A 25,416-nucleotide genomic window follows, 5' to 3' on the forward strand; every position below is an offset into this window, starting at 1 on the left:
ATGCATTGTTCCAAAAAGTTGGAGGTTGAACTGCATAGGCTTGCCTGCGTCATACCCCCCCCCCCCCCCCCCCATGAGATTGCTTTCAAAAGACTATAGTGGATGCCACGTTGATATCCTGTTTCTGCAGCGTAATCTTGGAGTCGGAACTCTTGTTGGCTGGCAGGACTTTGGCCTCGCGGATGCATAGGAGTGCCTGTCCAAGATTGCTGGCAACGAACCAAATTCAAAATACCCTGGGTGCATTCAAACTGAGTGAACCCCGCTTCATGCCTCCATCTTCCTGCATTCAAGACTAGGCCCACTGGACAGGGTTTATCTGGCATGACAGCCTCTAGAAATAAACAGCTTGTGGAATAATTTTTCTAAGGCTAATGCGACTACGAGCGGGGAAACGGGATGCTCCTCTTGATTCAAGGTTAGTAGGCTAAAGGAACACGTCAAAAAGCAAAATTTGATATTGAATTAACAACTCTATCCTAGCTACTATAGAGCGGGTAGTTGTTTGGGGAGAAACCGCTTGACGCGTGCCATAATGTCCTCGAATTTCTGATTGATAGGTTGAGGAATAGGGGCGTTACCGTAGGCCTGTTTCAACTCGTCAAGGATCGTCTCAATCTTAGGCGCAGCATTGAACTCGATCACTACCAAAGAGCAGAGGTCAAGTATTGGGTTAACAAATTCATCCCGGAAGAACGCATCCCCTGACGCAATAGTTGCGTCGTTGTACATTTTATTACTCAGTTGCACCATGTGAATGGCATTTTCCTTCAACTGCCCGGTAGCCTTAACCATGTCATTGATATTGCCTGCTGTCACAGCAATAGCGGATGTCAAATTTTGAAGCTGTTCCGTAAGCACATCCAGCTGGTTTCTTTCGTTAATGTAGTCTGCTTCTTCCTTCTGCGTTTGGATTAGGTAGTTTCTCGTAGACATCAATGAATTATTCGCATCTTGTAGTGCTTGCCTCTGGGCGCCAACTGCAGAAGAGAGCAAAACATTTCCTGGAGCTGCTCTATGGTCAATCAAGCCAGCTAATCCCCAAAATGGTATAAGGATACTGAGCTATAAGAATAACATCATGATCAATCAGTAACTAGAGTGAAAGACAACATCTAGCCGGAATATTAAGATATGCCACATACCCCAATATTTGTGTCCCTTTGAGCTTCCTCGTCGCTTCGGAGCTTTTCTTCGGCGGTTTTCAGCAGCTCTTCGTTTTTCTTCACCTGTTCAATCCAGGTTTGCTCTTGTTGCGACGCCTCCGCAATCCTTGCACCGAGGTCGTTGAGCGTTATTTCGGTGGACTTTTTGGCTTCCTGAACTTTTGCCAGTAATTTTGCGACCCGGGTAGAGCTTAGGTCGATACTCTTTGAAGGTCAGCCACCAAGAGAGGTATTTTTATGACAGGATCACAGTCCGCCTACCTCGGCTTGAATACGAGCTAAATCATCCAGGGTCCCCGCTGTAGTTTGTTGGACCTGCTGAAAACTTGCTCTCACATTTTGGAAGAGGGCCTTGCTTGGAGGCGTGGACCCTATACCCTCCACCGGAGCATTGAAATTTGCATGCACAAATACAGCGAGATTGTAAAGGTAAGTCATGCCATTATCTATAGCGGCTGATATAGCGCGTGGTCCCTTGGTACGTTCCTGCTTAAGACGCTCCACCAGCACATTTTGGATCTGATGGATGGTATCAAGCTCATTATGCGCTGCTGTGGTATCAAACATGGTGAGCGTTGAATGACGAGAATTTTAAGAGACAACAGAATGGAGATTAAGGGTAGAATGGTGGCATATCAAGTTTGATAGAAGGTGTTGACTGAAAACCCAGGCATTCTTATATAGAGGCCTAAGCCGCTTGACAGATGCAATGTATTACGAGGGCTCCGTAAAGTTGCACAGCATGTTGATATCTTCTAAAACTCTACAGTGATTTTTCATTTACCTCGTAGCTTCAAACTTGCGTGTAACGTTCCGTCAGGTCTGCAGGAGCACTATTTCTCCGAGCTAGTTGACCCCAAATCTAGCACCAATTCTGGACCAGCATCTTCAATCAAAATACTTGGTTTTGGGCATTCATGCATCTTGTTGATATATCTCGTACGTGAAGATCGTGATCGTATGTTGCATGTTGTGAAAATATGTACATCATGTCAAAAAGGTTAAAGGCATGAGGGGCAAACGGGTTAGTTATAGTTGGTGTGTGGGGCCGTCCCGTGGTGGGGTAACTAGTTCCAAACCTTGAACGAACCGCAAGCCACAAAAATCCCTTGCAGGGCTGTCATCGCCATGCTTCTCCAGTAGGGTCGAAGAGAATGACCCTCCTCCAGCAACCCAGAGGGTATACTCCATACATGTCATCTACATACGTAATAAGCCGCAGAGGGAGATGAGTTGTTATAATTTTAATGACAGCTAGCTGTGCATAAATGTGAATGCCTGTCCTCGTCAGATGTCATTCGCGATACCCGCAAGGCACGACATCGGTGTACTCCCACCGAATCACCTTCCAAAATACTCTTACTCAGTTTAGTTAGTTGCTCAAGTTCAGACAGCCCAGATCAATTATACCACAAGTCGTCAAAATTAGAACATTTCTAAGTCTAGGCGCCATTTATACAATTCAGTTTTACGTTCTTTGCCGCTGGCTCTTCAACCCTATAGCAAACAATTCGGAATTATTAAGTTTTAAACGGTACCACGGATTCCAGGGCGTCTCGGAAAGTCATGCTTTGCCCGCTATTACTTGCCAGAATAGGCAACGGTTTTTTTTTTTTTTTTTTTTTAAATCAAAAAGTAATAAGAGATAGAGCAAATTCCCCCACAGGATGACTCTGAGTAACTGCAGTAGTATATTGCAGTTGTATAGCGTGTCTTTGGATGGTCGGAGCTGTTTATCCCCTCCAGGAGTGAGGGACCTCTGTGAAGGTGTTGCCAAGATGGGCAATCCAGGCCGGCAATAGATAGTACTAGGGAGTGTTCCCCACGGATCTCGGAGATACTCAACGGAGAGTAGTGCTGGAATTATCACTTTTGGTATTTTTTGGCCTTCTTTTGTCATGGACATTTCACTTGTTCGAACTTGAAAGTCAGATCTAAGATATTGGTGGTTGGTTCGTGCCTGGAGTGGGGCAGGTGGGGGCGGCCCCGGGCCGTGCCATGTGATCCGGCGACGGGATAACTATAATACGAAACGCTTATTAATGAATTACATAATAAATTCTTGGTGAAAGCAACCCCAACAGGCAACAGCCTTGGATGAGCGAAAGACGAACAACATAAAGCTGGCTGCCTTACTTGTCCATTGATAATAATGTCATATGTGAGCTGATACCTTTCAATCTGCTGTATACTCATGTGTTAATGATATGCAAGTACCTACGCAAGCCTATTCCTCAATTGTACTATTCGGAAATCAAGAAGCACGGTTTTCAAGAAACTCCAATCAACCACTTTTGGGCCCATGTTCTACCTCTATACTTTACTCAGGACAGGTTGTGTGGAATAGAGCTGGAGAATCGATCACTGGTAGAGGAGATCAGGAACCGTGCCAATATTAAAATCCTAAGCGTCAGAAATGGCGTGCAAGGCGACTTCTTTAAGAAGGTGGTCATTATCAGTGCATCGTCCTGGAATGACATTACCGGACAGCTGTTGGACTACCTGAAAATAGTGCGTGCAGAGCAAAAGTTTTCAGGGGCCATTTACGGTATCTGTGCTGTTGGCAGCCATGTGTCATTTTACTCCTTCAATTTTGAGCAGCAAATGCTGGAGTCTTACCCTGACAGATTCAACGATAAGCGATACGAACTACTGGAGAATGAGCAGGAGATCGATGAAATTTTAGCGGGTCTTGCAAACAAGATTTGCGAGGGAAGTTAGTGCTAAAGAGAGTACTCCTGTCTAACTATCATTGTCGTCTTCCCACTCAAGGATAAGGATCTACGATCTCAGCCCCATTCTTTCCAGCTTTCGCATTCAGGGCATCAAGAAGAGTATCCATAGACCCCATTATGAATGCCTGTTTTCATGCTACAATACACTTAATATCCCGATCCCCAGGGCCTCAGCAGTGTCATCTAAATGGACTTTCACACTGTTAAGGTATGCCCCCAATATAATAAAATATATAAATATATCAAAGCATATCTGGGCCACAAACTCTGGAACTAATGGATCATGACTGTAGTTGTTGCTCTTGATGTCGTTGCTACCAATTATAAGTTTTTCGATGCCTGTAACTCTCTAACTATTGAAGGTGATTAAGCACTGCATTGCAGCTCCCGAGAAATCCCGCTTAAATTTAGTCAATTAGGCACCGACGTAGCACACTCAGACAGCTGTAACTAACCATCTTGTGGGATGAAAAAGATTATTGAGCATAGCCGTCTAGCTACAGGTGAGACAGCTAGCTTTTCCGTTTCATCCTCGATCACCCTAATTTATACTTCTCTTACCAAACCAGACGTCTTTCACAAGCTACTGGAGTGTCAATTGTTCTCCAACCATGGAGACAAATGATGATACGCCACATAATTCAACCACAGATTTATCTGGTCCAATGCGGATCCTGGCGCAGACGTTCACTCACCTTGTCCCTGGCAAAGGTTACTTTCCTCGAAGTTACTTCATTCTAAACAAACTGTGCCAGAAGCACTGGAACTGTGACCTGGATCCAAGACGACATAGGTGGGACTCGTATGGTGCTGATTTTGCTTTTGACAACCGTCGATGCTACTTTCTCATCGATTACGGCGAAGCTTCCGGCGACAAAGACATACCTATTCTGTCATACGAGTGGACGGGGCAGACTCTATTCGATCGCCCTTCTTCCTAAATAATCATATATTGAAGTCAATAGCTAATATCAACAATCTAGCGAAAGCAAGCCCGAGATAGCACAAGCCTCCAAGGTACAGCGCATACTCCGCAAGTACTACCCGTTTTCAGGCCCACCACCCGAAAGCCAGAGGGAATGGACCTTTCGTGAATCCGTCAGATCATCCCTTCACCAGGAGATGGGTCTTACGAAAAAGGAGCTCAAATATCTCCGGGAGCGCCCAGAAGACGCAAAGTGGCTTCAGGACAATTTGGAGCCGAGATTTTGGTCTGAAATCGAGAGACTGACTCAGGATATGGATGAAAGAGAAAGGCTAGTCGCTGCTGGGATCTTGAAACCATCGCCGGGACCTATGTTGCAGGACTTGGATGATGATCCAGCCGAAGGGGTACCAATTCCGCCGAGTGAAGCTAAGAAGTATCGAAAACTAGCAAAAGAGCTAGGGAGACCAGTTGAAGAGTTAAACGTTCCCTGGAGGGAGTGGAAGAAATTCTATGAATATAATGCCCAGGCAGCGGAAGAAGGTTGGGAATATATGACGTGGGAGGAGTGGGAAAGGAATATCCCGACGGAAAATTGATCTTCGTCGGCAGCGATTAACTATTTTCCTACCTTCTCCCTTCCCCTTCAGTTGCCATTTATGATCCCTATCCATTGAGCATTGAGCGGCCTAACTATTCCAGCCCATCTTGCTCTTCAGCAGAGTATATCAACTACTCAGAAGAATATAGCCTAAATGTCCTGATATGCGGTGGGTAATATGGACAAAACATACCTGAGTGCATGGCATCACTAGTTAATACAGTGGAAAACACTGCGTCTCTGACACGATAATAGCATTCGGGAACAGTTTTATCAAATTTAGTCATGTTTATTAAATAGATATCAGCATTGGAACCGTCCGCGCTCGTGCGACGCGCGGAAGAACTGAAGCTGCTAACTTAGGCGCCGGCTTTGACGACGGATCCATTAACTAACTGCCTCGGCAGGCTAACTAACTAACTAGTTAGTTATTTGACTAAGTTAACTAACTTGTTAAACTAGTCAGAGTCAGCGGGTTATTATTTCCCACCATCTTGCTTGCTAACTGTCTCCAGCATTTTCCACCCGATGACACTGATCCTGCACCCTAATACAGGGCTATTACCCTGTACAGAGTATGTAACCAGGAGCCGGATGCTATGATACTACTAACCCGTGAGTCGTTAACTACGGAGTAGTTATGTCAAAAGATAAATTCCTCTGCCACTCCTTACTGTTGGTTCGCTCTCAACTGGCGAGCTGCATCGGACAACCCCTGCTCCATTTTCAATCGGGCCGCAGCGACTCTTCCAATCAGGCTCGCGTGCTCGACATGTCGATCATTCCGGTCAGTTTGGGCCGTCCGACTCGGTGTCGGCGGCTAAATCGTTGGCTGATATATTTAACCAAAGGCCTACCCTGTCGGTGTAGGAGGTCATGAACGTCTCAGAAAGGTATCCTTTACAAGGAGCACTCCGCCAGCTACATGGTTCCGTTTCAATGCATGATACCCTTCAAAGAAAATATACCTCCCGGTTACAATGGTAGGAAGCTGGTGGGATGAGTTCTCAAACAATCTGGCTACAGATTTAGCGCCTCTCATCTCCCTCTTTGGTGAAGCGCCGACGAAACAATATCTAAGCGAATGCTTGACCAAGACGGACATCTTCATCTTTTCGATGGCACCTCTAGGTATTATCACAACAATAGTATCGGCAATCCGGGTCTGCGGGACACCGTCTCTGAGGGCATTCATCGGGCGAGCCCAGGAGGGAGCTGGCAATGCTGAAGCCGAACTTTGCTCCTCTACCAGTCGAGATGTCTGTGAGCTTTATAACAATGGAGGCATCGCCCGCGTTTTTGGACGGCCCAAACTCCTGGAAATCGTACATGATCGGAATGCAACAATTGAAGACTTTTATTCGTATAATCCTAATTCTCAGGCCACGGCTGGAATTTACCCGTTCAAGGACTATCTCAAGAAAGATAACCAAGAGTGGAGGGAAGTGGGCAAACGCCCAAGCGATGAAGAAAACAAGTCTGCTCGGGATGACACACACTTTGCAATAAATCCGAATCTTTCCCTAAACGTAGGGATAAAACAAGGCTCAAGGCATTGGTTTACTGCCGCTGCTATATTTGGTGGTCTGCTGCAATCAAGTGTCCTCGTATGGGCTACAATTGCTAGGTACAAATTCAATGACGTGAAACGAGACTTACAAGATAACTATGCCATTCCACTTGCTGTTATTGGTACCTTTCTCTTATGCCTTGGAACGGGACTTTGCGCTCACTTGATTGAGAGCAGCACTAAGGAACGGGTCTTCGAAAGGAGTCCAAAAACAGATGGAGACGGCGATACAGCTGCTTCCCAGGTGTACTGGGTCCAACCCGGTACACAGTTCGTTGGGGATCAAGCCTTTGACTCATTCGCATACACGCACAAAAAGGGAGAATTCACACGATATATCACTTCTTGGAAGATAGGGAGGAATGGAAATAACGGACCTTGGATATGGTGTGCTATAACAAGCACATCCATTGGTTTTGTGCTGCAGTTCCTTGGACTCAGGGCATGTCATTCGTCTGTCGCAGTGGCCCAACTCGGAGCGACGATACTGATGAGTGTGGTGCGTTCAACTCTACGCGCGAGTCGATTACGCGAAGAGGATATTTATTTAGCACATAAACCTGATTTGTACAAGACCCACGAGCTTGACTGGTTTGCTCTAAATATTGGAACTGAACTTGGGCCAAACCCCCTCGACTCCGAGTCTAAGCAAATATGGACAGTCGTATCAGGCCCATATCACACAGCAAAAAGCTTTCAAAAAGCATGGCGCTTACCCAAATATACCCCCCCAATACAAGGACAGTTACTTAAAAATGAGAACCTGATCTTTGTAAAGATGTTTGTGGAACACGCTGGAAGTTGCATTTTATCTGGCTTTCGAGTAGACGTTGATGATCCTACAATACCGGGCAATGAAGCATATAAACTCCAGCTCCCTGAAGATTGGTGGGACCCTCATTTTAAAATGGATGTGGGATGGAAATCTTACGTCAAGTGTGCCCCGTCTAGATGGCGTGCTGCGGTTCAGTCAAAACAATCTGCGGCTGAATCATTGCCGATGGAACCATGTGTTAGGGCTTTCATGTACAGGGCTCGGCTTGCCCGTCTGACCGATAGCTGGGAAGATAAACTTGTCAGTGTTCGAAGCACTGCACAGATATTGACAAAGGCCATTGAGTCCACGATGCAGATCTTTCTTACCTCCGACACTGATTTCAAGAAAGGGTGGGACTCAGCCTTTACTATATTTTGGGCCGTTCACTCCACGCTTGAAGGAGCGGATCTTACTGGTGGAGACATTTACCTATCACTTAGCCGCGAAATTGATACAGATGGACAACCTACTGGTAAATGGCACGCCGATGAATCCGAACTGGAGGCTGTTCTAGGTTTATGGCTGTGGTCGCTCCGAGATATGAGAAATACGTCACGGGTACACCTAAGACGTATAATTTCCCCAGCACCAGATTCCACCATGGATAAATATACCACCACTGATTTTTATCTTTGGCGCGAGAATGGGGGCTTTAAGATTGACGAGAGAAAAATTAAACTGAATGGACAGACAGGTCTACTATTTGGTCGACATAACATCCCTGTTAGAGACTGTACCAATCTCACAGTTCTAGAAGTGGCAGCTGATACTACATCATTACAAATGATGTGTGCTCAAGAGATCTATGCCTTATTCTTTTCCTCAATAACACATACTATCGAAAACCTTGGTGGTAAAACAGAGTTTCAAAAGAGCAAGGGACTGAATTACGTGAATGAAAATGTCACAAAGCTGCTAAGAGCTTTTACCGAAAGTGGCCTAGGATCCACCGTGGATGCTTTTACCTGTGTCATTCCAGCGTTAATAATTCAAAGGAAACTTCTTCCGGCTTTCGAGCCATATCTTGTTGGCAGAGATGAGTCAGATACTTTTATCTGTGAAAAGAATTGGAGAGAAGCTGAAACATTACTATTACGGCCATTGATAGATGCTGAAAGATTACTATTATGGGTTGTGCCAAATAGCCAACAGTCACAACTAGGCTCAAATCCGGAGGAAGGTCCAGTAAAATCAACAGAAGTCCTCAACCATTACAGTCTCCTGGTATTGTCCTTGTGTGAATGCTACCGCAAGGCCCTATATGATGGGGAGATCGAGTTTAGTTTGGGTGGTATCACCAAGATTTTATACCAATCTAATCTCAGTCAACAAAAGCAGATATCGTTATTTGGGACTAACTGTTCGTATATGGGGGGAAATTCATCCAACAACCGTGATAAAAAACGGTTTAAAAGACGATCTCGATACACACTTGCCGATGCGGTTCACTGCTACGCAAAGGCTTTCATACGCCTCGCTCGTTTTAAAGGCCGTTTGAACCCCGAGGCTTTCGAAGAATCAATTATCAATTTACAAAAAGTCTTAATCGATCGAAATGCAATTTCCAAACCAGACTACCTTCTTGAAAACCTCCTTGACAATGAGAGAATCTGGGGACAATACTTCGGAGATACGCTCTTACAGGAGACTCGGAAGGGCAATCTAGAATACACTTTGTTCCTGTTGAACGAGGAGTCAAGTTTGGATGATGGGTCATCTGGGGGTGAGACTCTGGTTCTTGCCGCACAACAAGGTTGGTATCCTGTCGTTAAAACCTTGATAGAGTACGGGGCATGCTTGGAATGGAAAGATGAAACGTGTCGCAATGCGGTATCATACGCTGCAGAGAATGGGGATATCAACTCGTTGAACTGCCTTTTGGCGAAAGGAGCACTTCCAGATGTCGCGGACTCATCTCAATGTAGTCCCTTATTCTATGCAGCAAGTTACGGACATATTGACATCATAAAACGCCTTCTACTTGATAAACGGGTTGATCCCAATGCGAAAGGAAGCTCTGGCAAAACACCATTATCAATTGCGGCAGAACATGGCCATGAAATGGCTGTTGACCTACTTCTATCCATTCCAACAATAGATGCAGAGCACCAGGATGACTTCCAAAGGACGCCTCTATCACTTGCTGCAGAAAATGGACATGTCGATATAATTCGTTTACTAAGAGCTAGACAGCGATATCTTACGCAGCTGAAAAAGGCCATGGAGATATCGTAAATCTGCTGACATCAAGCAAATGGGGTAACCCACAACTCAATGGTGACTAGGACAAGCCCGCATTGTCTTTGGCAGTAAGGGCCGTGATAAAGTGTTGAAGTGCTGGGAAAATTTCACGCAAGTTGAGCGGAATGTGAAAAACAAGCTTGGCAGTATACTCGCATCTTACGTAGTACAAGGGCACAAGGAAACTATTAGAGCGTTAGAGGATACTGCATGGCTTGAAATTAATGAAGTGGGAGCCCACATCTTGAATACTTTCCTAAATATAGTAAAAAAGTGAGGATGTCCAGAGTATTGGAATTTTAGTAGATACAAAAGGTGTGTATTCGGGGCCGCGGGACAATGGTAGAATCTTACCCTTTTGTAGGTAATACGAGTGAAAAACATGTCAATGATTAATTTATTACCAGAGACACAGAGGGTCAACTACCACTTAGGAGATCAATCGGGAATAACACCACTCTATTGGTCAGCCACTGCACAACAGACTAAAATTGCGGGCCTACTGATTAACAAATATATAGTGGACATGAATGCTAGAGATAAAGACAGTACCCCGCTAATATATATCGCCTTAAGATCATGGAGCTCCTCCTTTCTAGACCGGAACCAGCAGGTAATGCAAGAAATGAAATAGGACTATAGTGTTAATTATTGTGGCTATGAAAGCACCTTACTCCCCAACGCTACCGATGCGACAAAGCTGTTACTTGAGATTGGTACAGATGCAAATATACAACCATCAGAACTTGGATAATCAGTTTGCAACGTGGCAGCAGCAAAAGACAGCTTCATTTCTACTACCAGAGTGGCCTTCCGACCGGAGCTAAACCCAGGATCTCCAGAATCTCCAGAAGGTGAAACACCATTAGATTTTGCTTTTTAGTATGAAAACTCCGAATTGGTTGTGGAATTCATATCTGAGGCGGCAAATAGGGCCGTGGAAAGTTAAGTCCTGTAGCAATAGGGGAAGGAGTACGGCAAGAACATATATGATGGTCACAATGTATGCCTTGTCTTATATTACTTGATATTTCTTCCCTACTAACACTAAATTTCCCGTTTTCCGCCTCAGTGAATCTATGGGCAATCGATCATAAATACTTTGACAATAAACATTCGAGTTTCCCAACACCTGTGTTACTGTTGCAGGGTATATGGAGCACTTCATACTCAAATAGCTTAGATATTTTTAACATGGCAATAGTTAACCAAGGCTGAAAATTTGGTAAAACTTTGGGGTTCACAAAACAAGTAGAGGCGTAAATAGTATGTCAAACGAACGATGTGCAAACAAGCGAATAGCCTACTGTTTACATGATGTATGTTGTGGTACCAATAAGCTACTGGTCAAGACAACCAAGCTTCCCCAAAGACTTGGCACTTGTCGGCTTGCCAACGGAGGGGCCACCGCGCTAAACTTCACTTGGAAAAATGACATCACCGACCCCACGTGTCAAGCGTCTGCCAAGCATATGCCAAGACTGAAATCCTTCGCACGGCTCTCATTGGGAACTGGGGCTCCAGGATGGGAGGATGCGGGAGATGCATGACTAACAACAATGATATCCAATTAGACGCCCGGCGATGGATGATCGAGATACGCTTCCTGATTGCGGAATTCAGGGTGGGGGCAAAGGGTGTCCACTACTAGCACAGGGATATGAGTTTTTCCACTTCGCTGCTACGACGTCACATTGAAACGATGGAATTGCCATCCTGCTATATATATTTGGGGCAATCCGTTGACCTTATAGCCGCCAACATTTCATCCGAACGGAATTAAATTTCTACCACCTACCCGTGGACATATTGCGACCACGAGCTTATATCTCCTTTTCTAGAAAGTTCAATCGTTAATTTCTAACATTCCCGGAAAGAGGAATTCATCCGTAATTTATTACCTATCACAGAAAGAGCAAAATTTGAAGTACATGTCATCAGCCGAACGAAGAATCGCTGCCACCGCCCTGCCTGCTACCGTACGCTGGAAGCGTACCATCAGATTTATCAAATGGCGTTAGATCCAGAGCATGGGGTCAGCAAGGACCTCTCGACAATTGATACTTCTCCGTTGCCTACTCATGCTAGGGGGCCCTCGCAAATTGTTGCCCGTGGCGGATACGGTGGTGTTGGAGATGAAACCTCCAGCAGCGAAGATGACAGCACTTCGGCTATGAGTGTGAGCAAGCAGGTTGAGTTGGAAGCAGGCCATGCCATCAAGTATAGGACTTGTAGTTGGCAGAAGGTTTGTTTGCTAAACTTCTCCCACCGCTTTCATTGTGACGAATAGTCACTTTTCTCGAAACCGACTCTTCTACTCTTGTGGTTAGGGTGCTAATCACAGAGTATTCCCGAAATAGACTGCAGCTCTGTTATTTTCAGAGTACATCTGCTTGGCTATCATGTCATTTCCATACTCTTATTCGGTCCTCGGCCTAGTCCCGGGGCTGATACTTACAGTTGTGGTCGCCGGAATGGTTCTATATACTTCCCTGGTCATCTGGTAAGTATTCTTTTCAGGACACAAGGGGTATCGCATCCACTAATCGCTGGTATACTCAGGAAATATTGCCTACGCCATCCGGATGTGCGAGATATCTGTGACATCGGCCAACGCCTTTTCTGGGGTTCTAGGGCAGCATGGTATCTCACGGCCATCATGTTCCTCCTCAACAATACCTTTATCCAGGTGTGATTTGTCTTCCTGGGCCATCCTCGCGTTATTGCTAACACGTGTCTCTAGGGCTTACATTGCTTGGTTGGTGCACAGTACTTGAACACAATGACAAACCACAGCACTTGTACTGTGGTGTTTGTCGCATTGACAGCTGTGATATCTTTTGTCTGCTCCATACCAAGGACTTTCAATACGCTTTCGAAGCTTGCGACTCTATCGGCCTTTTTCACATTTATATCGGTTCTCCTTTCGATGATATTTGCCGGACTTGAGGCTCACCCAGCGAAGTATAACCCCGACCCCAATCATAAAGGCCCCGACGGCAAGTTAATGGGGGGTGAGCCTATTGTCACAGCATTCCCACTCCCTGGAACGACCTTTGTTGCGGGAATGTCTGCCTTTTTAAATATCAGCTATACCTTCATCGGCCAGATCACCCTTCCAAGTTTTATTGCTGAGATGAGAAACCCAAAGGATTTTAGCAAAGCTCTCTGGGCGGTCACCATTGCTGAAATAATCGTGTTCAGTATTGTGGGTGCGATTGTTTATGTCTTTACAGGCACGCAATACATGACTGCACCAGCATTTGGCTCCCTCAGCAATGAGGTATACAAGAAGGTTGCCTTTTCATTCATGGTACCTACATTGATTTTCCTTGGAGTGCTCTATGCATCGGTATCTGCACGATTCATCTTTTTCCGTATTTTTGACAACACTCGGCACAAGACAGAACACACTCTGGTCGGCTGGTCTTCCTGGGCTGGAATTTTGGCGGTGCTTTGGATACTTGCTTTCATTGTCGCGGAGGTTATTCCATTCTTCACCGATCTTCTCTCTATAATGAGTTCACTTTTTGACTCGTTCTTTGGATTCATCTTTTGGGGAGTGGCGTATCTACGAATGCAGTCCGCAGACGAAGCCGAGAAGCCAGGAAAGCCCCGAAGTATACGAGGATGGATCGGATGGGGTGTTAATATCTTCCTCATTGGCGTCGGACTGCTATTCCTTGGCCCAGGAACATATGTAAGATGCATCAGCTACAGCCCTTCTAAATGACAGTCAACTAACAACCTATCTAGGCATCAGTTGACAGTGTCGTGCTCAATTACCAGAGTGGGAAGGTCGGTAAGGCCTTTTCCTGTAAGGATAACGGGTTATAGAAGAGCTAGAGGCAGTTCCATATTCCATGGTGGTTGCTCACGGAGTTGGGTATATAACATGGCTATCCTGCAAGATCATATAATGGGGATGTATACTTTCAACAGCCTATATATATGAAGGAAATTCAATGGAGAGTTCGATGGAGGTCTACAGGAGGATATCAGGCGTTTTGGTGTTTTTCGAATGGAGGCTGAAAAGTAATCGATGGATGTTCTGCTTTGGGTGTTCGGACCGAAAATGTGTCATGTGACAGAGCTATTAGGTAATCGGCCGACAGGAACTCATATCTCCACGTGACCGGCTATTAGAAAGTTCCCCGTCACTTTTCCGATCATTTTCCGACTTCATTCTTGCTGCCGAACTTTGCCCTGTATTGATTCCAGAAGTCCGGAGTTCCATATTCACCATGAAGACAATCGCAAGAGTACCCGAGTTCGCTAGAAGCGGTGTCTTCCAGGCCAGGGTGAGCTCCAGATGCTGGAGCGGAGTTACCCACGGCGCTCAATTGAGCCGACATTACCGCCAAATTCACGGAGCTCCGACTGTGAGATATCGGCAGCCATTGATTGCCAGCGGCACATTGGGAAAACCATCAGGGCTGAGATTCACCTCCAACTCTTCTGCAGCTGAATCTGACATCAAGAGAACGCAATTTTATGACTTCCATGTTGAGCACAAGGGCAAAATGGTCCCTTTCGCGGGGTATGCCATGCCCTTACAATATGCCGACTTGAGCCACGTCGAGAGTCACAAATGGACGCGAGAGAAGGCCAGTTTGTTTGATGTGAGCCATATGTGAGTGCATTGATGTTACTTACGTGTTATATTTTGAAATTGATTGTCTAACTGGCATCCTTCATACTCAGGGTACAACACCACATCATCGGTCCAGGTGCTCGAGACCTGTTGATGAAGATTACTCCTGCCTCCCTCGACTCTCTAAAGGATAACCATTCTACCTTGTCCTGTCTTCTTGACGAAAGCACTGGTGGAATTGTTGACGACACTGTGGTCACACGCCTTGGACCGGAGTCTTTCTACTTCGTTACAAATGCAGGTCGCCGCAAGGAAGACCTCGAGTTTCTAACAAAAGAAATCGAGGCATTCAGGAACTCTCAAGATCCCTCCAAGCGCGACTCAGTTATAAACTGGACTATACTTGATAACAGGGCCCTAGTTGCACTTCAAGGTCCTGCAAGTGCGAACGCACTTCAGCCCCTTATCAAGAAAGAATCGTCTGCCGATGCTGATCTTTCCACCCTTCACTTTGGTCAATGCCGCCAGCTCCATTTGAACTTCCCAGATGGATCAAGCACCCCATCACGTCTTCTAATCTCCAGGACAGGATATACCGGGGAGGACGGCTTTGAAATCTCCATTCCTACTGATTCTGATGCCAATTTACCTCGCCGTGTTGCCGAACTCCTCATTTCCAACCCAGATGTCAAGCTCGCTGGGCTGGCCGCTCGTGATTCTCTCCGCTTGGAAGCTGGTATGTGTTTATATGGTCATGATATATCTCTGTCCGAGACACCACCCGTTGCTGGTCTTGGCTGGGTTGTTGGTAAAGACAGACGGGACCCATCTTCTCCCCTATCCAAATTCAATGGAGCTTCCACCATTCTCCCACAACTTGCATCCCCAGCCAAGACGCTCACTCGGCGACGAGTTGGCTTTACAGTTGAAGGCGGTGCACCCGCCCGTGAAGGTGCAGTCATCGTGGACCTCGCAGATGGTAAAACTGAAGTCGGTGTGGTTACTTCTGGCCTCCCCAGCCCAACTCTTGGTGGTACAAACATCGCCATGGGATACATTAAGCAGGGCCTTCATAAGAAGGGTACGGAGGTCGGGATACTTGTCCGCAAGAAACTCCGCAAAGCTACTGTTACTCCTATGCCTTGGATTGAATCCAAATTCTACAGGGGATAATCTCATGGCATAGCTTATAAATTCGCTGCCCCTCGTGTTGACATGTTTGTTATACCTTTTGTTATGTATGAAATATATCACTAAGCCTTCCCAGGGACCTACTCAGTGAATTGACACGTATTTACTAGATATGTGTATATATATTTGCACACAATCACATGCGTTACCATTGAGCGGACGAGTGACCTTTTTTACAGGTAGGCAAATCTGACTAGAGAAAATCCAAACACTCAGCGCTCCAATCTGATTACGATTCATTGTAATAGTTAGATATCGTGCTGAAAGTGCCCTTCGATATCAAGAGCTATGTACTATAAATTAATAAGTAGTGGGTTACTTGGAAATATATGAAAAATAACAAAATCTATGTTCGTAGTTCGTGACTATTCCGTGCTCTATATCAAGGTGTGAGAGGATATCTTTACAGCATAAGGCAGGTGAAAACAAGAGAAAACAGAGGCAAGGAACTGCTTAATTAGCAGTGGTACGAGCAGAAGTTTCGGCATCGTAGGTAGCGAGATCTTGGGCCAACTTGGCAGCCTCAGCACGTGTAGCTTGTGCAAGTTTGTTGGCTTCTTCAGCTTCGGCTGCTTTGGCAGCTGCAGCTTCTTCAGCAGCTTTGGCGGCCTCATCGATCGCTCTATGCTTGTTGGCGATAAAGGACTTGAGAGCACCAGCAGCCAAGGCTGCACTTTTCCGGGCATCTTCAATCTGCTCACTGTTACCGGCAGCCACGGCGGCTTTGACGGCGGCATCCTTCTCGTCTAGCTCACGCAGCAGTCTCTTTTCTTTGATGTCCTGGCCCTCCTTCACACGCTTCGCGGATTCAGCTTCAGCAGTCGCAATGTCTGGTGGGCTATCGAGTAGGCCCCTCTTTTCAAGGTAGTCGATGATAAGCTTGACGGCAATCTCCATGGTCATGTTTTCGTCATTGTTGATGTGTATCTCAGGATTTTCTGGAATATTGTATTCTTCATCACCCGACTTGCCTGCACCCGAGAGCTTCACCATTCCACTTTTCTGCATTCTCAAAAGACCCTTCTTATCTCTTTTGAAGGCGACATCTTCAGGTGCTTCGACGTAAACCTCAATGAACGGCAGAGGAGTTTCTCCTCTTTCCTTCTCTGCCTCTGATAGCTCGTGCAGCTTACGCGCGGCAGCTCGGTCGACGGCGAACGGTGAGATAAAAGAAGTAAGAGTAACAATCCCGCAGTCGGCGAAGAGCTTGGCTACCTCACCAATACGGCGAATGTTCTCAGTTCGGTCTGCTGCCGACCATTTGAGGCCCTTGTTGAGACCAGTGCGGATGTTATCGCCATCAAGTCGGTAAGTAACGAGCTTGCGTTTGGAAATGAGCTCCTTCTCGAGGGCTACAGCGATGGTAGACTTTCCGGAGCCTGAAATACCAGTGAACCAGACCGTGAAGCCTCTTTGACCAATGTGAGCAGCGCGAGTCTCACGAGTGAAGTCGGATTCGTGGAAATGGACGAGGCTATGATGAATTAGCTATCGTAGCTTGGTTATCAGATGAATATGAACTTACGATCCCATTGTGACGGAACTAGTGAGGGAGATGTGAAGAGGAAGATGGGTCTTGGAGATGTGCTGGTGGTGTTTCCTATCGTGAATGCAAAGAATGAGAGATTATTGGAATACTCCAGCAGCTGGATGTGTCGAGATTTATATCAATCCAGCCTTCTCAGGTGTGGAGGATAAACTCGGATGCGGGTAATAAGGGGATCCCGGTTCCCGGGGTAAGATTACAAGTTAGGACAACAACAGGCACGGTTTAGGTCGGGTTCCTCAGCAGTTCGTACATCTGCTCAAGATAAGACAGGCAGAACGTCGCAGAGTTTGGCAGATGAAACGCCCCTCCTGGCGGTTCGTTCGGAACCATGGAAAGAGGGAGCGATAAATTTTCTTTCGCCTCCCCGGTTGTATAGATGGCTCTGTACCTGGAAAACGGCACATAAATCGGCCTCTCTCTTTTTCCATCTCCATCGTCGAGACGGTAGACATCAATTGAGCCCTTCATTCTTCAGCTTTTTTCAGCATCCGGGTATTATCTACAACCAACAGAAGATCCCGAATCGGCATACCGTCTCGTATAACCGTGTAACCTTGCTGGTTACATCCTGAAACTGTTTCCTCATTGTTCCCCGTATATAAGCAGCCGTGCAGAGTATAGGTGGCCACTTTTGATCTCCAGCAGCCATCTGGCCAAGCGAGTTATTAATTCGTACGGTCCTGGACCCAGATATTTCTAAGCAGCTCAGTTGCCAGCCTGGGCTTTGGCTCCGCCGTGCGATGGAGCTGCAGAGGTCTAAATTCTAGACTCCCGGATTTGCTAAGCATGGCGACGTATTTGATGTTGCTGATTGGCTGTGATTGGCGATGATCTTGACTGCGACCAAACGTGTTTCGTTTGGAAAGATGTCTGCCAATCCAGGGTATTTGGCTTCAGTTTAAGGATCGGATAACAGCTTGATGATGACAAGGGAGCGGTCAGAGATGTGTTACCGGCCTTGGGAGTCCCATACCTGGCGTTTTATCCCTCTTGGAGAAAGTAGCGATTTTGCTTGGTGACACTTCTTCATTGGCAATCCCCTTGATCTTTCGAGAGCATTTCGGTAGATCAACCCCTGGAACGAAAGGTTTTAAAAGAACCTCAAACCTAGTAGTTTACCTCTTGTGTTTGATTTCTATCTCTGTGTGTTGATGGTCCTTTGCTATATGTGGGAAATGGTGGTTAGTGAGTAGTAGGTGGTTCTGAAAGACTGTTGTTCTCCATCAAATTGAGTCCAACGCTCCTTGTACGAATCAAATGACATAGAAGTCTATCAAAACTATCGGTGATCGCAGACTCATGATCTTTTATCCAATTCTAGTACGTATATATCTGCCTGTGATAAAAAGGACGGCCTAAAATTCCACATAGATAGCCTAAACGGTACTTACTCCATAGGAGTAGAGATATGTAGACGAAAAAAACAGACAAAAACAGCAAAGCAGCTATGTACCATCCCGAGTTCCAAGATAACAACCAACTAACTTACTCTACCTCGAACTCATAATATACAAATGCTGTATATTCGGCTGCCGTGTCGGGAACGCCCACCTGTTGCATCTCATTCGGGTCGTCCTTCCGAACCCGACCTTTCTTGTCCCGAGTAAACGCATTACCGCCCAGGTATGAATACGATGAATCGAGCGCATCCTTGATCTTTTTAGCGTTCTTACCCGTGCTCTGATGAGGGACGTTAGCTTTGTGTACGGATATATGGAAGGAGTACAGGGAAGGGGTTGCGGTACGTACCTTAATCAAGACGGATGTGAAGTCCAACGGCAGTCCGTACCTCAGGACGGTCTCAACGAACATTCTCAAAGCAAGGATGTGCACCCACACCATCACGGCTTCGCCCCATCCAGTCTTTCCGAGTCTTAAAGCTTCACCCCACAGCCTCTTAGCGTCGCCAGCAACTTGGTCGATTTCTTTGCGTTCTTCTTCGCCGCCATCCTCCACGTATTTGTATTCTCTCGGCGTCCATCGGTTCTCGCGGCATTTATGGATGAATTCTGCGCTGTGCTTCTTGAACGTCGTAACACCGTAGAGAGTATATTCATCGTCTGAAGCAAGTAGTATGGACGAGCGTGGAACGACCATGGGTGAGAGAGTTTCATATGCACGTAGGAAATCCTTGACATCTCGGCTGGGGAGTGCAATGAGGTGAGTTTCTAGGTATTCTGAGTCTTGCACAAGGAGGCTAGGATCAACAACTGAGGCCAGGGACTTGGTGGAAAGATTTCCTCTGCATAAAAACGTTAGTATCTAAATAGGGCACACAGAACAAAGACATAATCATGACTGACGTTTGCTTCCTCTGCAGACCAGCCAGGTTTGACTTGACGCCATTATACTGGGTGAATTTCGCTCGTACATCGTTGTCGATGCTGTTGATTTCCTGATTAGGAAGTTAGCTATCATCCTTCCATAACATCGACATCTCGGACAAGTACCTTTTGCAGGAGGTCAATCAACTCTGCCAACGACTTGTCAGCTCTGTATTTGACCTTGTTCCATGAGAAAGATTGCAGGTATTGATCCAGCGGTCCTATATTCCTCGTCAGCCAGGCCTTCTCTCATACCCCACCTATCCGTCGGGTATTCAAAGACAGAAACGCACTCTCATTGACCATCTTCATTCTCGATATCTGCGCCTCATCGCCTTCCAACACACTCGAAAGCACATCTCCCACTTTACTAACGACATTCTCGCAAAGAGCCTCGACTTTACCCAGTTCATCTGCCTGCTGTACGAGTGCGTCCAGGGTTCCGATCTTGAACTCTGGTACCGTGAAGGGGAATGTATTTCCGTTGTCTGCGACTATCGAGCGTATGGCTTCAAGGGCATCATCGCGGTGATGTGAAGGGGAGATGGAGTTTGGTAGCGAGAGGAGGATGTATCTTGCTTGTTTGGACATTGTGACGGCGTGAAGTGTTGTTAAGTGTGGCTGGTGGTTATTAGGCCGAAAGCGCGATCATAAGGAGAACGGCCAGAGAGGATGGATGGCTCTCTGGATAGTTACACTCCGTCCTTGAGCAAGGTAGAGCTGGTTGAATGGTGAGCGATGGTGGTTGTTGACATCTGAATGTTGTTAGACGGATAGATAGGAATAGGTTGGGTTAAGGTGAGAGCTCGGTGGTGCTGGAGCCAATAGGGAGCCGGAGCTGGCTCCACCGCGATATTATATGCACCGAGTCCTACATCGACAGCTAGGCTCGAGGAAGCATCGAGGTAACATTATATTTATTGCTGGTACATTTAGTGGCATGTTTTATTAAACAAGATCTAAGTGACACACGTCTATCGTCGCCAAAGCTTCTAACAAGATAAGCAATAAGAAAAGTGCGAAGGAAGAAATCTATCTCTGGATGTAGACCTGAATGGGAAACGCGGAGCTAAAAGATGGGGAATATATAAGTGTATCAACGGGCAGTGGAGGGTGAAGTTTTGGCAGAGGTGTCCTTTTGGCCTTTGGTAAGTAGCTGGTTAAACATGTTAGCTACAGCACAAGGGTGACTGATGGTGGTAAAATGATCGAACTTACTGCAGCCATCTTCGGCTCTATGAACAAAGCCTTCGCCTCGACGTACTTGACAGGGTCGGTTCCATCTTTCGGCAGGCCCTCAATCCAACCCTCCACCCATGCCTTACGGCCATCGACCTTGGTGACCTTTGCTCTCAGGACAAAGAATTCTCCGGCTGGTGCAGGGGCACGGTAGTCAATATTCAAATTGGCCGTGACACCAATCTTATTCGGCAAAACGGGGAAACATGTCCTTGCAAGCCCTTCGTCGAGCAGAGTAGCCAAGAGTCCACCGTGGACAATACCAGGGTGACCACACACGTCGGAACCCAGATAAAATATCGAGACAAACGATGAGCCGTCCGTAGTGCTCCAGGTGAATGGAGGCACGACTATACGGCCTGGACCTGTCAATGTGCCGCCCGTGAGGCTGTGCGCACGAGTCATAGAAGGCTGTTCTAGATGCGGTCGAGATTCGGTGTATCTGGCATCTCCCCGTAGTGAAACAGCCAGCGGATGTGTGTCGATATAGTCATTGATTTCCTTGGATATCTCATCCGGGGGTATGTAGAGCACCTCAGTCTTCGAAAGCTGCCGCATAGAAGCGATCTCGCTTCCCAGGTCGACAAGTTCCGGGCTTGTCATGGCGCCGACGAGAAAAGAGCCGAGGGCAATAACCGAGAAACCGAGTATGCGACGGAAAAGTGACCGTTTTTTATATGTAGGAGGAGGAGGAGGAGGAGGATATGTATAAGAATAAGCGCCTTGGGATGCAGTCTGGTTATGACCTGGAGAGAAAATCAAGTAAGTGAAATGAATACGCAAGAAGGTGTATATATATGTACGTATAGATAAGAAGACTATAAATGGCAAAGTTTTCCCAACGGCATAAAAATGCGCCGGGAGCGGACCGTAGGGGAAAGAGATATGTACATAAACACTAACCAGACGAATAGGCCCTTACTGGAGCCCGGATGGATGTGGCTGAAGCAGGGACTTGCCGAAGTAACTGGTACCTCAATGGGGATAAGCAACAGCTGTGCCTTAGCCCGAGGGCTAGACGGGCCATGTTGAGCGTGGGAGGCCGGGAGAGCCGCGATTCCAGCATCGTTCTCGAGGTTGAGCTGCGTCCCTATCCACTCGCCCCCAACAACGTCCCAGGCAGCAGCTTTTCAACAGTAGATGTCCGCTATGCTATCAACAGTTTGATAGGAGGCTGTCCGCAGGCCCACTACTGCAAAACTTGAAGTCGGCGTTAGTGTTACTCAGCAGACGAGGATGCCGAGGTCCGCGGCAAGGCTGGGCCGGCGTTTTTCTCTCCTACCAGCGAAGTCTACCTGGATGATGATGTAACTTGCCTAAAGAACCTTTGAGCAGGCCAGGCAGAATCCTGCAGCGTATGAAGCTCTCTCTGTGGCCTTGCTTTGATCTTCTATATGCCCGCCTGCGCATGGCTGGTGCCAGTAGTGGCTCTCTGCCGTCCCTGGCGACCTTCGTGGTTAAGGGCCGAAAGAGGGCGCCCTCTTACTTAGCGTTAGAGGGGCTGGCAGAAGGGTAATGCGTAGCTCTCCTACTTTCATTTGCTGCGAGTAGTAAGCTAAGCTAAGATTGTGGGTTCGAGTCCCACGTCCCTCGATTTTTTTTTTGATGCCCCCCTTTTTTTATCCTTTTTTATTGTTCTTTGAGACGGAGCTACGGAGTACATACATACATACATATATTCTGGTATATACGTCAATGTTATATCTTACTTTGACAGGCTGATGACCTTCTTTGCAGCTTGCTCGAAAGAGTCAAAGGCGTGGAGAGGCAACCCGCTCTCCGCTATCTATAGACGGAGTGAGCAAAGGACGTAAACAATAATGACTCCGGATACACAAAGAAGACAGACATACCATCTTTTGGCCGAGTTCCTCGTTTGTTCCTCTTAGTCTAACTACCACTGGGACTTTCATACCCAGGTCACGGAAGGCCATCATGATACCCTCAGCAATCATATCACACTTGGTAAGACCGCCAAAGATGTTGACAAAGATGCCCTTTACTCGCGGATCAGATAGGATGACTCGGAAGGACGACTTGACAGTTTCTGCAGTAGCTTTGCCGCCGGTATCGAGGAAATTAGCGCAGCTTCCGCCGTGGAGGGTGAGGGCATCGACGGTGTTCATCGCCAGGCCAGCACCGTTTACTAGGTCGATAGTCAGTTAAACCAAAATAGTGAAGGACAGTGGTAGCCACTTACCAAGGGTCCCTATACGACCTTCTCCTGGAAGCCTAGGTGCAGTGTTAATATAGGGTTTAACAGGGTGTTATGGTAGATGACCCGACGTACGTGATATACACTATCCCGTCCTTTTCTGCTTCAACTTCAGCAGGAACCTCCTCAGCTTTATTTCGCAGGACATGGATATCGCCCTGTCGTCCTGAGCTACGGTACGCAGCGTCGTCGAACCCGAATCGCGCATCAATGATCTGTATGTCCTTTGCATCGGGAGCTATACCAGCTTTCACCTCGAGCAGAAATGCCTCCTTTGTCACAAAGATGTTCATCAACCCGTGCAGAAGTTTCTCCAAGGACTCAGTGGCCATGGGATGATATTTAGTGAGACCAAGAGTATCTTTGACAGATGCAATGTCGAAATTTCGTGCACGATAGTTGAATGGGAACTTGCGGATGTTGCCATCTGTGCCCTTGCTTACAGTTACGCAGGGACCGCACGTTTTACGGTCTATAGCGATGGCAAGAGCGAAATTAGCTGGGCCTTTTGACTCGACGACCGAGATGTCTTGTTCTTTAAGAAGCCAGAATGCATCAGAGGATTTGATGTATAGCATCCTCCTTTGAGGAAACCTTGCTGGCTTAGATGGTCGGCTTATCTGTGGACGCCTGGTAAGAGTGTGATATGATGCTCTCTGCAAGGAAGGCCCGGATGGTGTCTACGTATACCCATTAGATTGTGTCTGCTTGTATATAAGGATAGAAACATACCGGTTTGGATCTCCTACCAGCACCAGCCAGCAATGCCTTCATACCTTCACCAAACTTCTCCGGATGATCGACCATGATCACCCCCGCAGACTGCAATGCCTGTATCTTGGTTCTGGCATCCGGTTCACCTTCTGCTGTCCAGGCACCCGCATGGCCCATCACTCGTCCGGGAGGGGCTTCGATACCGCCAATCAGCGCCATAATTGGTCTATACATCGTTAGCCAGGGCCATTGATTTATTCTTTTTGAGCCAAAAAAGAAAAAAAAAATATTAAAGGACCTACTTCGCTTCTGAAGTCCTCCTCCTATACCCCTTGATCCACTCTGCAGCTTCCATTTCCGCCTCACCACCTATCTCGCCCACAATGATAATACCATGGGTATCATCGTCGTGTTCAAACACCTTTAGCGCATCCACAAAGTCGGTACCGGCAAGCACATCACCGCCCATGCCTATACACAAACTCTGTCCCAGCCCGGCTCTCGTCGTAGATGCAACAGTCTCATAACCAAGCGTGCCTGATTTAGCTACTATGCCTACATTGCCCGGTGCAAAGCATGGAAGAGGCTGGAACCCAATTCTGCATTTCCCGATGGCAGAGATGATTCCGGGACAGTTTGGGCCAACAAGCCTGGATTTAGACTGTGTTTTGAGCATGGAGTGTATCTATGGCAGTGTTAGCAAGATCAGCCATTTAGATAAGGGGGTAAATATGCATGAACAGACTTTTAGCATGTCGTGGATGGGAACATGCTCTGCCACAGCGACAATAAGGGGTATTTCTGCTTCGAGAGCTTCTTCTATGGCCTTGGCCGTCTGATTCCCGGGCACATATACTGCGGAGGCATCTGGTTTGGCCTTCTCTTGTGCCTATGTACAGTCAGTATATAGGTATCTGATATCCCAATCGAGCCAGCAACCCTACCACGCGAACTGACGGAAAAATGGGCAGTCCTAGATGTTCACCCTCGACGCCAGGCTTGACGCCTCCGACTATCTTTGTCCCCCATGCCAGTGACTCCTTGACATTGGCCGTCGCCTGTTCTTCATTAGTTCCCAGTTCACTAGTTCTAGACGCAGAAGTCAAGTACCTGTTTTCCTATTTACCTGTTAGCACGTAGATAGCTAGTTATCACTGTAGTCAATGAAGCCAGAGTGAGAGCCTACCGGTAAACCCCTGGAAGAGAACCCTGGTGTGAGATCCTATCTTCAAGTGTGGCAGCGTGTCTTCATATGACCGAGATCCAGCCGCAGCAGAGAATGGCGAAGACGAATATACATGTCTCTGTTGCAGAGAGCGAGATGGACTCTGGCCGCCGAATAGCCGGCCAGACGAGCTTTGCGTCCATCTCGGGGCCATCATGGCGTCAGTCGCAGTACAACTAACTGACTAGTTAAACAGCCACTGTTGTCTCCGCATATACATAGTTAACTAGCCACTCCGTAGGCATGAAGAGTCCGCCCATGAAGCAGAGGAAGATCAGAGAAAGAAGAATGCGAGTCTCGCGGTAAAAGC

At 46.9% G+C, this 25,416-nt stretch overlaps 10 protein-coding genes across 10 annotated transcripts; 5 read left to right on the top strand and 5 right to left on the bottom strand.

Moving 5' to 3' along the window:
* Positions 1-486: 486 nt before the first annotated feature.
* ARB_02831 (uncharacterized protein) lies at positions 487-1,733 on the bottom strand (the record flags this gene model as incomplete). The annotated part of the gene is made up of 3 exons (XM_003010887.1): positions 487-1,065; positions 1,146-1,319; positions 1,428-1,733. The coding sequence occupies 3 exons, from the start codon at positions 1,731-1,733 to the stop codon at positions 487-489; spliced, it is 1,059 nt and encodes a 352-aa protein (XP_003010933.1).
* A 1,635-nt stretch (positions 1,734-3,368) lies between these two features.
* Positions 3,369-3,887, top strand: ARB_02832 (uncharacterized protein; the record flags this gene model as incomplete). The annotated part of the gene is made up of 1 exon (XM_003010888.1): positions 3,369-3,887. The coding sequence occupies one exon, from the start codon at positions 3,369-3,371 to the stop codon at positions 3,885-3,887; it is 519 nt and encodes a 172-aa protein (XP_003010934.1).
* A 625-nt stretch (positions 3,888-4,512) lies between these two features.
* On the top strand, positions 4,513-5,425 carry ARB_02833 (uncharacterized protein; the record flags this gene model as incomplete). The annotated part of the gene is made up of 2 exons (XM_003010889.1): positions 4,513-4,703; positions 4,885-5,425. The coding sequence occupies 2 exons, from the start codon at positions 4,513-4,515 to the stop codon at positions 5,423-5,425; spliced, it is 732 nt and encodes a 243-aa protein (XP_003010935.1).
* Positions 5,426-6,407: 982 nt separating this feature from the next.
* On the top strand, positions 6,408-10,049 carry ARB_02834 (uncharacterized protein; the record flags this gene model as incomplete). The annotated part of the gene is made up of 1 exon (XM_003010890.1): positions 6,408-10,049. The coding sequence occupies one exon, from the start codon at positions 6,408-6,410 to the stop codon at positions 10,047-10,049; it is 3,642 nt and encodes a 1,213-aa protein (XP_003010936.1).
* Positions 10,050-12,066: 2,017 nt separating this feature from the next.
* On the top strand, positions 12,067-13,788 carry ARB_02835 (neutral amino acid permease; the record flags this gene model as incomplete). Its single annotated transcript, XM_003010891.1, has 4 exons — positions 12,067-12,300; positions 12,416-12,558; positions 12,618-12,744; positions 12,799-13,788. 4 exons carry the CDS (start codon positions 12,067-12,069, stop codon positions 13,786-13,788), a joined length of 1,494 nt encoding a protein of 497 aa, XP_003010937.1.
* Positions 13,789-14,299: 511 nt separating this feature from the next.
* On the top strand, positions 14,300-15,822 carry ARB_02836 (N,N-dimethylglycine oxidase, putative; the record flags this gene model as incomplete). The annotated part of the gene is made up of 2 exons (XM_003010892.1): positions 14,300-14,688; positions 14,760-15,822. The coding sequence occupies 2 exons, from the start codon at positions 14,300-14,302 to the stop codon at positions 15,820-15,822; spliced, it is 1,452 nt and encodes a 483-aa protein (XP_003010938.1).
* A 471-nt stretch (positions 15,823-16,293) lies between these two features.
* ARB_02837 (uncharacterized protein) lies at positions 16,294-17,857 on the bottom strand (the record flags this gene model as incomplete). Its single annotated transcript, XM_003010893.1, has 3 exons — positions 16,294-17,314; positions 17,366-17,440; positions 17,640-17,857. The coding sequence occupies 3 exons, from the start codon at positions 17,855-17,857 to the stop codon at positions 16,294-16,296; spliced, it is 1,314 nt and encodes a 437-aa protein (XP_003010939.1).
* Positions 17,858-18,874: 1,017 nt separating this feature from the next.
* ARB_02838 (uncharacterized protein) lies at positions 18,875-20,304 on the bottom strand (the record flags this gene model as incomplete). The annotated part of the gene is made up of 4 exons (XM_003010894.1): positions 18,875-19,631; positions 19,693-19,784; positions 19,840-19,934; positions 20,007-20,304. The coding sequence occupies 4 exons, from the start codon at positions 20,302-20,304 to the stop codon at positions 18,875-18,877; spliced, it is 1,242 nt and encodes a 413-aa protein (XP_003010940.1).
* A 505-nt stretch (positions 20,305-20,809) lies between these two features.
* ARB_02839 (thioesterase family protein) lies at positions 20,810-22,018 on the bottom strand (the record flags this gene model as incomplete). The annotated part of the gene is made up of 3 exons (XM_003010895.1): positions 20,810-20,948; positions 20,978-21,770; positions 21,856-22,018. 3 exons carry the CDS (start codon positions 22,016-22,018, stop codon positions 20,810-20,812), a joined length of 1,095 nt encoding a protein of 364 aa, XP_003010941.1.
* A 639-nt stretch (positions 22,019-22,657) lies between these two features.
* On the bottom strand, positions 22,658-24,557 carry ARB_02840 (succinyl-CoA synthetase beta subunit, putative; the record flags this gene model as incomplete). Its single annotated transcript, XM_003010896.1, has 6 exons — positions 22,658-22,738; positions 22,806-23,098; positions 23,153-23,184; positions 23,243-23,787; positions 23,900-24,107; positions 24,184-24,557. 6 exons carry the CDS (start codon positions 24,555-24,557, stop codon positions 22,658-22,660), a joined length of 1,533 nt encoding a protein of 510 aa, XP_003010942.1.
* Positions 24,558-25,416: the final 859 nt, after the last annotated feature.

The sequence above is a fragment of the Trichophyton benhamiae genome (assembly GCF_000151125.1).
Source record: "Trichophyton benhamiae CBS 112371 chromosome Unknown contig01320.20, whole genome shotgun sequence".
NCBI classification, from domain to species: domain Eukaryota; kingdom Fungi; phylum Ascomycota; class Eurotiomycetes; order Onygenales; family Arthrodermataceae; genus Trichophyton; species Trichophyton benhamiae.